The following is a 12,819-nucleotide window of genomic DNA, read 5'->3' as shown; positions in this document are numbered from 1 at the left end:
ATTCAACAAACCAAAAACGGGACAATTTGTTGTTGACAAAGGACAGCTGGACATATAAAGGGCCCCATTACCTTCTGTAGCTTAGGGCCTCATCCAACCTAAATCTGGCCCTGTCTATCAAGCCTTAAACGGCTCAGGACCGCCTCTCCCCATATAAGCCAACCGGGACCCTGCGATCATCACACAAGGACCTCCTTTGTGTGCCTCCTCCATGTCCGGAGGGTGGCGATGCAAGAACATGGCCTTGTCTGTTGTGGCTCCCCTGTCTGCGGGACACTCTCCCCAGGGAGGTTCACCTGGTGCCTTCAATATACAGGCAAAAATATTCCTCTTCTCCAGGCCTTTGGCTAATTAAATCTATGGCCATTTAAACCGTTGAGGGTGTGTATGTGTTGCTTTAGTTTGTTACTTTGTTAAGCATTTTTTTGTGTTTTTATACTGCAAACCGGTCTGCGATTTAATAAATAAAAGTGATGTTTATAAGCAGGAGCTGAGCCACACACGAAAATGTTTCAGGATGCCAATATGGCAAGGCTAAATAGTGCAGGATTTCTGTGCGCTCTGAATAACGCAGGCGAGGTGCACGCAAGGTGAAAGATCGGTGCAAAGCGCGCTTGTTTGCGCATGAGCTAAATGATAGAGGCGACTTGGACGCGATCCTGTCTCCCTGCTAGGTAGCAAAATGCCAATTGCTGGATGCGATGCAGCTATTGCACGGCCACAAAATTTGAATTTAGCAATGCAGCTCCGGGCCACGCTCGGCACACGCGTGTGCTTTCCGTGATGTCACAGAAGGTAGTTCTGCTTTGCACATGCATCAGAATGACAGACAATTGCAGGAGACTCTGCGCAAGAGAACGTGCAGAGTTCCGCAGCTGCAGGATGGATCTGATTTAAATCAAATCAATTTAAATCACGAGTCAGTAAGACCCGATTTAAATCTTTTTTTTATTTAACAGAAAGACCCATCCTTGCTGGGATAATCTTAATATTTACCAACCAGATGAAAGTTTCATTTTCGGAATAATAAATCTTCAGAGTAGTTTTTACAGTTATATCAGAAATTACTGATTTGGTTCTACTATTAGAAATACATTGACAGGTAATTATGAAATTATTGTGAGGTTTGATAATTTAACTCTTTATATTTGGACAACTTTTCTGCTGTGCTTTTTTGGAAGGAGAAAAACAATCATTCCCTTAATAACAGTTTAAACAATTTATTTAACTAAAGCAATAACATTGTAGCATACGTATCCATGTTTGTTAACTGATGTGGTTAAACAATTTTTTTTTAAAAAAAATAACAACTTAGACTGAGTTTTAGCAGACATGAAAAAACTTTAAACAAATCCTTATTTCCTGATGAATAGCCTTTGGACTATAATGTAACTTAAATAGAATCATAGAATCCTAGAGTTGGAAGAGACCACAAGGGCCATTGAGTCCAACCCCCTGCCAAGCAGGAAACACCATCAGAGCACTCCTGACATATGGTTGTCAAGCCTCTGCTTAAAGACCTCCAAAGAAGGAGACTCCACCACACTCCTTGGCAGCAAATTCCACTGTCAAACAGCTCTTACTGTCAGGAAGTTCTTCCTAATGTTTAGGTGGAATCTTCTTTCTTGTAGTTTGGAACCATTGCTCCGTGTCCGCTTCTCTGGAGCAGCAGAAAACAACCTTTCTCCCTCCTCTATGTGACATCCTTTTATATATTTGAACATGGCTATCATATCACCCCTTAACCTCCTCTTCTCCAGGCTAAACATGCCCAGCTCCCTTAGCCGTTCCTCATAAGGCATCGTTTCCAGGCCTTTGACCATTTTGGTTGCCCTCCTCTGGACACGTTCCAGTTTGTCCGTGTCCTTCTTGAACTGGGGTGCCCAGAACTGGACACAGTACTCCAGGTGAGGTCTGACCAGAGCAGAATACAGTGGCACTATTACTTCCCTTGATCTAGATGCTATACTCCTATTGATGCAGCCCAGAATTGCATTGGCTTTTTTAGCTGCCGCGTCACACTGTTGGCTCATGTCAAGTTTGTGGTCAACCAAGACTCCTAGATCCTTTTCACATGTACTGCTCTCAAGCGAGGTGTCACCCATCTTGTATTTGTGCCTCTCTTTTTTTTTTTGCCCAAGTGCAATACTTTACATTTCTCCCTGTTAAAATTCATCTTGTTTGTTTTGGCCCAGTTCTCTAATCTGTCTAAACTATCTTTAGAACGATTTTTCCTCCAAAAGCATTTTATTTTAAAAATCTGATTTAAATTTTTTAAAATCTGATTTTTTAATATTATTTTTATTTTAATCATGGATTTTTATCCACCCTGCACAGATGTGACCCATTCTGGGCCCAAACCAGCCTATTGAAAAGGGACTACATATGGGGCGCTAATTGCGAGAATTTTGGGATACCATATATAAAGAACATAAAAAGATATTCAAATTCTCATTCACAAAAAAACCTGAGGCCTTCTTATTAGGAATTACGTCCACGGAAATTAAGAAAAATCTTAGACTTCTTTTCATGTACGCAACCACAGCAGCTAGGGTTTTAATAGTAAAGAACAGGAAAAGAACTGATAACATCAGTTATTTACAACTTGCAAGGATGACAGGGAGATTAAGAGGAAATTTAGTACAGAAAGTTAATAAAGATTGGATAATGTTTAAAGAATACCTTAAAAATTATTGTGATCATGGTAAACTCCTGGCACACTTAGAATGAATCTTGAAATATAAAGAGAGTACATAACAGAATTTTCTTGATAAGAAAGCTAAAAAAATAAAAATGAATTGTGTACAGATTAACAAAATGGTAAATGGTAAAATGAGAAGACTCAGAAGTTAGTGTTTAAGGTGTGTTGCAAAGTGTGTAGTGTGTCCTGTTTGTATTATATGTATTGTTGAAGTTAAATAGTATAAGTTATATGTGTCAACTAATGTTAATTAATGTATAATAAAGGTATTAAAAAAGAAAGAAAAATAGCAAAAATGTACAAAACCGGCTCAAACATTTGTTGGAAATGTAAAGAAAAAGAAGGGACTTTTTATCATATGTGGTGGGAGTGTAGAGAAGTTTAAAAAATTGGGAAATGATATACAATGAATTGAAAAAAATGTTTAAAATGACATTTGTGGAAAGAAACCAGAAGCATTCCTGTTAGGGATTGTAGCACAAGACCTGCCGAGGAAAACAAAGAATTTATTTATGTATGCTACAACAGCGGCAAGAGTCTTGATAGCACAAGGATGGAAGAACAAGGAAACCCCAATGAAAGAAGAGTGGCAAGAAAAATTGATGAATTATGCAGAATTGGCCAAACTAATTTACAAATTGCAAGATAAGGATAATTGAGATAAGGATAATGGGAACTTTTTACAAACTATTTGAAAAGGCAACAAAATGAGCTGGACTCTTTGGCAAGTTTTGAATAAGCATACACACATTTATTGGTTAATAACATGACGGATGGATATGTAAGGAGATGTACAATTTTATAATATGCAGAGAAAATATGGGAAGAGAAATCAGGGGGAGGAGCTGCGGGAAGCCCTTGGTGGGGTGGGGGAAAGAGAAAACATAACGTATGTGATCATATGGTGGAAACTGATCAATAAAAAATATTTACAAATGAAAGAAAGAAAGAAAAGAGAGAGACAGAGAGAGAGAGAGAGAGAGAGAGAGAGAGAGAAAGAAAGAAAGAAACAGACAGATAGATAGATAGATAGATAGATAGATAGATAGATAGATAGATAGATATGGGGCACTGTTTGCTGTCTGCATCAGCGTCGAGAGCAAGGCCCAAAAACCTCAATTGTGGCCCTCCAAAAATTTCTAACGGCCCTCAAGACTCTCCCAGGGCGACACACTTTCCCGCAAACATCTCACCCAAACCCTAAGTCCCTTCCATGTTTCTTTCCAGGCTGGGGTCACAGAATCATAGAACTGTATGCTTCCAAGAGACCCCCCCAACTCATCCAGCCCAAGGCAGAAAACACAGTCCATTTTTTGCCAATTACTTCTATTGATTTTCCAAGTTATTACTAATCACAGCCAAATCAATTGATAACCGTTTCCAAAACCAGTTTCCCGCTCTCCTTATAAGTCCCAAGTTGAACCCCTATCGCTGCTTATATTCTCCAGTTAACACCCCCCAGTATTTACCGATATTATTATTATTAGAATATATTTTAATTAATTGACTGTGCGGTTTTATGGACACTAACCTGTTGTTAGTAGCCCGGCTTTGGCTGGGGAGGGCAGGATACAAATAAAATAAATTATTATTATTATTATTATTATTATTATTATTATTATTAATCGGCTCGCAGCTGAGATGTGCCCTTGTGGTCTGATCGTGCTTCCTGGATGGAGGGTAGAATGCAGGGAACTGAATAATAATAATAATATTAATAATTTGTTATTATTTATAGCCTACCCATCTGGCTGGGTTTCTCCAGGCACTCTGGGCAGCTTCCAACTGAATATTAAAAACAATACAGCATCAGACATTAAAAACTTCAGTAAACAGGGACGCCTTCAGTTGTCTTTTAAAAGTAGAGGTATAAAGGCATTTTAGTGTATTTTTGGTCTCTGTGGAAGCCGCCCAGAGTGGCTGGGGAAACCTAGCCAGATGGGCGGGGTACAAATAAATTATTATTATTATTATTATTATTATTATTATTATTATTTGTGCATTGCTTCTCCTGCCTGTTTTGGTCTCTAGTCCAATGGCACCTGGCTTAGAAGGGAAAAGAGAGTTGAGCCCATGCAACTTAGGGCAAGTCTTTCTGTCTCTCTCTGAGCCTCAGCCCTTCTATCTGCAAAATGGGCGCAAGAGTGGCCTACTCCACAGGGTCATTTGAAGGTCAAGTTTTTGCAAGTTAGTAACGCAGGCGAGCTGAGGGTGTGTTGCGGCTTGACCTAAGAATTGCAGCAGCAAATGTAACGTTAGGGATGGGTTCGTTCGTGCTGCCTCCCATAAGAACACCCACAGCAATTAAAATTCCTAAATAGCTACTCAGGTTGGTTCGGGGATTATAATTACCGCGGTGGCTTGATGGCGTTTCTCTCAGCAGAACGGCATAATTGGGCAAGTAGCGGGGAGAACGCTGAAGAAATCCAGCCGTTTGGGAACGGTTTTAATTATGCAAATTTTGCTTCGTTTGCATACACAAATGCATGCTTTTCTTAAAATGTGTATACAACACTGGATGGTTAGAAAAAAGAAGGTCAGAATGAGAAAAAGGCAAAACAATAAACCTAGCCCTGGGGGAATAGCAAAAATGTCTGGAAAGTCAAGATAGACGAAAATAGCTCAGTCGGTAGACTCTGAATCTTGGGGTTCAGGGTTCGAATCCCACTCTGGGCGAAAAGATTCCTGCAGAGCTGGGGGAATAGGTGAGATAATGTGGGACAGAGAGAGAGCCGCAGGGCTTTCAGGGACAACAGGAATATCAACTTCCCGCATTCCTACCGACCTTCAGCCTTGCACGCAGAAATATGAGGACTAGAATCTTGCTTTGAGGCCACAGTGATCCATGCGACGGTCACCTCCAGGCTTGGCTACTGTAATTCGCTCTACGCGGAGCTGCCCTTGAAGCTGTCCCAGAAACTCCAGCGGGTGCAGAAGGCTGCAGCGAGGCTCCTCACGGGGTCCCTGCCATGGGAGCATATTCACCCAGTGCTTTACCAGTTGCACTGGATCCCGGTGGAGTACAGGGTCAGATTTAGGGTGCTGCTTTTGACCTTTAAAGCCCTTCACGGCCTAGGACCCTCGTACCTACGGGACTGCCTCTCCCGGTATGCCCCATGGAGAGCCTCAAGGTCCATAAATAGCAAAACCTTAGAGGTCCCAGGCCCTAAGGAAGTCAGATTAGCCTCAACCAGAGCCAGGGCCTTTTCAACACTGGCTCCAGCCCGGTGGAACGCTCTGCCTCATGAGACCAGGGCCCTGCAGGATCTGATTTCTTTCCGCAGGGCCTGTAAGACAGAGTTGTTCCACCTGGCCTTTGGCTTGGAGTCAATTTGATTCCCTCCCTCTCTTTCTTTTTTCTTTTCCTTCTCCTCCTGCGAGGAGGCTACATTTTAATATTTTAATGTTTCAATATTTTAATGTTGTATTTTAATTTTGTTTTTAAGTTGTAATCATTCAACTTGTTTTTATTATTGCTTGTAAGCCGCTCTGAGCCCGGCCTTGGCTGGGGACGGTGGGGTATAAATTTCTTTTCTTTTCTTTTCTTTTCTTTTCTTTTCTTTTCTTTTCTTTTCTTTTCTTTTCTTTTCTTTTCTTTTCATCTGGTCTGACTACAGCTCAGTGACAGAGCATCCGGCATTATCCCCTGCCCCAAACCCTGAAGAATTGTTGGCAGTCAGTGCGGGCAACACTGAGATAGATCCAACTCAGTGCACAACAGCTTTTTTGTGTCCCTGCGTTGCTCGTGTAAGCGAGCCAAGCTACACACAGAGCATAGATCGGCTGCCGCGCTCGCTCCCGAGAGACGTAGCAATGGCATCAACTCGGATAGCATTAAAAGAAGGTAAAGTCTTGGAGCCATGATGTCTGTATTCTCGGAGGCAGCATGCTTCCCAAAGAATCACAGAATGGGGGAGTTGGAAGGGGCTCCCCTAAGGACATCCAGTCCAGCCCCCTGGATTTGGGATTCGCAGCTAAATAACCCCTCTCAACGCCTTTTGCAAGGAATCAGAGTGCTGGTCTGGAGTAGTATAACGCAGCTTTTTGCGCTCCCTCCTCGCGATCAAGGGATCCGGCCTGTGTTGGCAAAGGGGCACGATTCGCACTCAGACCCCGAGCACGCAAAACGAAATCCACTTGAAAGGAGCTGGGCCGGACACAGCTCCTTGCAACCTGGCACCCGAGCGTGGAGACTGTCCCCAAACAAAAGGAAGTACTCCGGGTATTCCTGCATTTCAGCAGGTTGAGCTAGATGACCTTTGGGCGCGTTTCAACTCTACGATTATTATTATTTTATTCCTTCCAGGCTGCAATGGGTCACAACGGGTGTGCCCCAAAGAAGACAATCCATTACACGTCCCATAAAAAATATCCGGTTTCTCCACTGAGCGTTAAAAACTTTGCTAGCAAACACGGCTCGGTGGCTCGATTCCCGAAACTCCATGAGGTCTAGAAACCCACCATTTTGAAAACGTGAAAAACGGCTCGGGTTCTTTGCAAGAGGCCTGTGTTCTGCCCTCCCTCCCATGGGGCTCATCCATTCCTGGAACCCACAAGCCCTGTCATTCTTCTGCGTCTTCTAGGCGTGGTTATTCTGCAAAGAACAAGGCTCGGCGCAAAAGGCACTTTGCACATGCTCAGAGGCAATGTTTTCAGTGGAATGATACAGAAGCTCAAAAATCCCTAGAGGTGAAATCAGGGCCCAATTCCCTTGCTGCCTCTATGGCTGAAAACTAAGACTGCCTCTCTTCCCAGATCAGAGGTCCGTCTTGCAGGGAGATCGTTGGGTGGGCAAAAGCAGAACCAGGTGGAAGGGGAAGCTGAACAGAAATTGCGATAAATCAGCCCCAGACACTGCAAAGAACTTGTTTGTGCGAGGAGCATTCGCCATAGAATTACAGAGCTGTGGAGTCAGAAAGGGACACCTGAGGGTCATTCAAACCAACCCGCTGCGACGAACGCGTCAGCATCTATTCTGGAAGCGTCTGAGAGCTGCAGTTGGGTGAAAAGCAACTTGGGGAGACGCCCCGCTGCAGACAGCGTGGCTTAACCTCTGAGTAAACATGACCCTCATTTCACAGTCACAGGGACACCCTGAACTATGGGGTATAAATAGTTGCTTGCATGATCCGGCGTGAAACCCAACTCTTAATTTCAAGTCACAACTCGGAGGCATTTAAAGATACGTTGGTTGGCGATGGAATATTCTGAGCAACCCCAGAAAAAGCAACAACCCCCTAAAATGTGCTCCCAAATCTATGGGTCTCCTTGAGCTTTGGGTCTCAGCACCCTCTCAGCACCCCACCACCCACTGTCTTCTCTTCTCCAGGCCCCCAACCCAACACTTACCTCGTCCTCGTCCTCTCTCCGTATCTGCTGGAAACCAGCCGGCATCTCTACAGCGGCGCCCGGGGCTGTGGCGAGTTCGAATCCTGATGGAGATGATGCAGAGAGTCGACTTCTCTTTCGCTTAAAGGCCGGCCCTTCTTCTTTGGGGAAATGAGTTTAAATCCAAAGTCAAGGTCAAGGCGGGGATTGGAGGTGGGGGGATAATAAGGATTGAAAACAAAAAAAGGGGGAGTCCAGAAATGTTCTGAGAGGAGGAAAGTAGGGAAGAGGGGAACAGGTGAAAGGAGGGAGAGAGGGAGAGAAAGAGAGGGGGGGAAACAGGTGGAGAGAGAGAGAGAAAACAGGTGAAAAGAGACAGAGAGAAACAGGTGAAAAAGAGAGAGGGGAAAGTTTGATGGAATAAGAGACGGATGAAGGGAAGGGAAGGAAGAATGAAGAGAGGGGGTGAAGGACAGACGGATGGAGGGAAGGAAGGAAGGAAGGAAGGAAGGAAGGAAGGAAAGAAAGAAAGAAGAAAGGGAGGGAAGAGAGGGAGGGAAGGACAGACGGATGGAGGGAAGGAAAGAAAGAAAGAAAGAAAGAAAGAAAGAGAGGAAAGAGAGGGAGTGAAGGACAAACGGATGGAGGGAAGGAAGGAAGGAAGGAAGGAAGGAAGGAAGGAAGGAAGGAAGGAAAGAAAGAAAGAAAGAAAGAAAGAAGTTGAAGGACAGACGGATGGAGGGAAGGAAGGAAAGAAAGAAAGAATAAGGGAGGAAAGAGAGGGAGTGTCAAGGAAGCAGAGGAAAGGTGAAATTGTGAGATAGAGGAATAATTCCAAAGAGAGGACAGAGGGGAGACGAGATGGGCAAGAGGGAAAGAGGGAAAGAAAGAAAGAAAGTTAGTTGAGGGTCTTCAAAGAGCAGGGAAATCGGGGTGAGGAGGAGAGAGATGTAGAGAAGAGGGGAAGGAGAAAGCCGCGAGGAAGGAGGACTGGGCGAGAGACCCTCGTGGAAAGAGCTCCCGGGCGGCTGGCAGGTCTGCAGTTTGGCCAGGGCTGGGCTGGGCTGGGCAGGGGGCAAAGCAAGCAGCACGCCCCCCCCCCGCCCCGCCCCGCCCCGCCCGCTCCCATTGGCTGGCTGGCTGGGCTGGCACCAGGCCCGGCGGGGCGGGCAGCAGCTCCTGGCTGGCTCCCCGGACGGGGTCGCGAAAGGGGGGAAATCGAGGGACGCGCCTCAGTGGTCCCTCTCCGTAAAATGGGCGCAAAGGAAGCCCACCGTCTTTACAGGGGGTTGGACTAGATGTCCCCTTGGCTCCCCGGTTCTCAAGGGCGTGGGAAGGGCAAGCGCTTCTCCTAATGGCTGGAAGAGTCGCGCCCAGGAAAAGCGCTTTGCGTCACATGTCTCCTGCACTCTGCTTTTTGTTACCTATTGCTTTTATTTTTAGAGGCAACGTGGTATATGCAGTGCCGGATTTACGTATAAACTAAACAAGCTGTAGTTTAGGGCCCCACTCTCTTGGGGGCCCCAAAAAAACTTGGGTATGCCTTGGTCCTGAATGGGGCAACTGTGCCCCTGAAGGACCAGGTGCGCAGCTTGGGAGTCATTTTGGACTCACAGCTCTCCATGGAGGTGCAGTTCAATTCTGTGTCCAGGGCAGCTGTCTGCCAGCTCCATTTGGTGCGCAGGATGAGACCCTGTCTGCCCGCAGACTGTCCGGCCATAGTGGTGCATGCTCTGATTATCTCCCGCTTGGACTACCGCAATGCGCTCTACGTAGGGCTGCCTTTGAAGGTGACCCGGAAACTACAACTAATCCAGAATGCGGCAGCTAGACTGGTGACTGGGAGCGGCTGCTGAGACCACATAATACCAGTCTTGAAAAACCTACATTGGCTCCCAGTATGTTTCCAAGCACAATTCAAAGTGTTGGTGCTGACCTTGAAAGCCCTAAGGTAAAGGTAAAGGTAAAGGTAAAGGTACCCCTGCCCGTACGGGCCAGTCTTGACAGACTCTGGGGTTGTGCGCCCATCTCACTCAAGAGGCCAGGGGCCAGCGCTGTCCGGAGACACTTCTGGGTCACGTGGCCAGCGTGACATCGCTGCTCTGGCGAGCCAGAGCCGCACACGGAAACGCCGTTTACCTTCCCGCTGGTAAGCGGTCCCTATTTATCTACTTGCACCCGGAGGTGCTTTCGAACTGCTAGGTTGGCAGGCGCTGGGACCGAGCAGCGGGAGCGCACCCCGCCGCAGGGATTTGAACCGCCGACCTTTCGATCGGCAAGCCCTAGGCGCTGAGGCTTTTACCCAAAGTGCCACCCGCGTCCCTGAGACCACATAATACCAGTCTTGAAAAACCTACATTGGCTCCCAGTATGTTTCCGAGCACAATTCAAAGTGTTGGTGCTGACCTTGAAAGCCTTAAACGGCCTCAAAGGCCCAGTAGACCTGAAGGAGCATCTCCACCCCCATCGTTCTGCCGGACACTGAGGTCCAACTCCAAGGGCCTTCTCATGGTTCCCTCATTGCGAGAAGTGAGGTTACAGGGAACCAGACAAAGGGCCTTCTCGGTGGTGGCGCCTGCCCTGTGGAACACCCTCCCACCAGATGTCAAGGAAAGAAGCAACTATCTGACTTTTAGAAGACATCTGAAGGCAGCCCTGTTTAGGGAAGCTTTTAATGTTTAATAGGTTATTGTATTTTAATGTTCTGTTGGAAGCCGCCCAGAGTGGCTGGGGGAAACCCAGCCAAATGGGCGGGGTATAAATAATAAATTATTATAATTATTGGTTAACAAGCAGATGTCTGGGACTACAACTCCCATCAGAGCTTAGCTTCACCTTTTTGTATGTGTTGAATATATGCTATATGGCAATTTATGGACCTAATAGGTATCTAAAGCCATTTGCACATAATAAAATATGTATTTTATCAAAGTAATTGTGGAACTGAAATACAATTAAAAAGAAGTATATTAGTGCAGTGGTACCTCGGGTTAAGTACTTAATTTGTTCCAGAGGTCCGTTCTTAACCTGAAACTGTTCTTAACCTGAAGCAGCACTTTAGCTAATGGGGCCTCCTGCTGCCACCGCGCCGCTGCCATGTGATTTCTGTTCTCATCCTGAAGCAAAGTTCTTAACCTGAAGCACTATTTCTGGGCTAGCGGAGTGTGTAACCTGAAGCATATGTAACCCGAGGTACCACTGTAGTGAAATAATTATTAAGCTCTAACTTAAAATGGGCTCTAACTTAAAATGGGCTACTTTTAAAATGAGGCTGCATTTTAAATTGCATTTTAACCTGTATTTTAAATTGGTCCCCGCCCCCCACATTATGTTTTTACTGTAATTTTACTGGTGTTGGCTGCCCTGAACCCAGCTCTGGCTGAGGAGGACGGGGTATAAATAAATTATTATTATTATTATTATTATTATTATTATTATTATTATTATACTACAGTGGTACCTCGGGTTAAGTATTTAATTCGTTCCGGAGGTCTGTTCTTAACCTGAAGCACCACTTTAGCTAATGGGGCCTCCCACTGCCGCTGCACGATTTCTGTTCTCATCCTGAAGCAAAGTTCTTAACCCAAGGTACTATATCTGGGTTAGCGGAGTCTGTAACCTGAAGCATCTGTAACCTGAAGCGTCTGTAACCCGAGGTACCAGTGTAACAAACTTAATAATGCAAACACAGGTTTCATTTTCTTTGTTTTTTTATCTTATATTTTGAAATTTTTTTGGGGGGGCCCCAAGCATAGCTGTCAACATTTCCCTTTTTTAAAGGGAAATTCCCTTATTCCGAATAGGATTCCTCGCAAGAAAAGGGAAAAGTTGACAGCTATGGCCCCCAAGAGAGTGGGGCCCTGAGCTATAGCTTGTTTGGCTTATCCATAAATCCAGCACTGCCTGCAATTCACGCTTAGATCCATTAAAACCTTCTTCTTCTCTGCCCCTCTGTGACATTTTGGCCAGCGCTCATAAAGATATAACTGGCCTGTGGCTTTTTTTTGACGTCACAACAATCCTCAGGCCTCTCTCTCTCTCCTGGGGGCGAGGAAGCAACCTGATACTTGAGTTCAAAGCCAGAGAGGGAAAGTGTGGGGGGGGTGAGAGAGGAAAAGGTCTTCCCTGTCTCTCTCCCCCCCCCCCAAGTCTCGTGTCAGCTGTCCCCTTGGGTGGCCTTTAGAGAAACCTTGATGTCCTTCAGACACCCCTCCCTCCCCAGGGACGTCCCCCTCCCCAGCAGACGCGAGTCACACACTGCTGGCACCCGGCTCAGCTCCTCCGAAAATAGTCCGCAAGCTACAGTTCCCGTCTCTCAGCAGGTTCTGGCCAGCTTCCCCCAGCCCCTGGGGGGGGGAGTGGGTGCAGGGTTTTGTGTGGGTTTGAAGAACCCACTAGGGAGCCAGGATGGGGAAAGGGGGCAGTTTCTCTGCCGGTGGAGGGGTGGTGGTGGATTGGACTTACGCAACTGTTCAGCCATGCTGGCATTCTCTTGGACCCGAACCTCTTTGTATATGGCAGACATCCATCACCTCTGGGACTCCCAAAGGGATTTGAAATGGACACCCTTTTAGCGAAGAATCTCCTTACGTTTCTTGAATCATGGAATCAATAATTGTTGTTGAGTCGTGTCCGACTCTTCGTGGCCCCCTGGACCAGAGCACGCCAGGCACTCCTGTCTTCCACTGCCTCCCGCAGTTTGGTCAAACTCACGCTGGTTGCTTCGAGAACACTGTCCCACCATCTCGTCCTCCGTCGTCCCCTTCTCCTTGTGCCCTCCATCTTTCCCA

General features: G+C 46.0%; 1 protein-coding gene and 1 long non-coding RNA gene across 2 annotated transcripts in view; one reads left to right on the top strand and one right to left on the bottom strand.

Moving 5' to 3' along the window:
• The window catches only part of SLC2A4 (solute carrier family 2 member 4), a 55,630-nt gene extending 47,208 nt beyond the window's left edge, over positions 1 to 8,422 (bottom strand). Inside the window, exon 1 of the mRNA XM_079951956.1 lies at positions 8,051 to 8,422. Coding sequence (XP_079808082.1) covers positions 8,051 to 8,095 — 45 coding nt within the window. The 5' untranslated portion in view covers positions 8,096 to 8,422. The remainder of the gene's footprint in view (positions 1 to 8,050) is intronic.
• Positions 8,232 to 8,581, top strand: LOC307202361. The gene is made up of 2 exons (XR_013832849.1): positions 8,232 to 8,371; positions 8,419 to 8,581. It is a non-coding gene; the product is annotated as an uncharacterized lncRNA (long non-coding RNA).
• Positions 8,582 to 12,819: the final 4,238 nt, after the last annotated feature.

This window comes from Podarcis cretensis (genome assembly GCF_951804945.1).
Source record: "Podarcis cretensis genome assembly, chromosome: 13".
In the NCBI taxonomy this organism is placed as follows: domain Eukaryota; kingdom Metazoa; phylum Chordata; class Lepidosauria; order Squamata; family Lacertidae; genus Podarcis; species Podarcis cretensis.
Note: the sequence above shows the minus strand (reverse complement) of the source record. Positions and strands in the feature narration are given on the sequence as shown.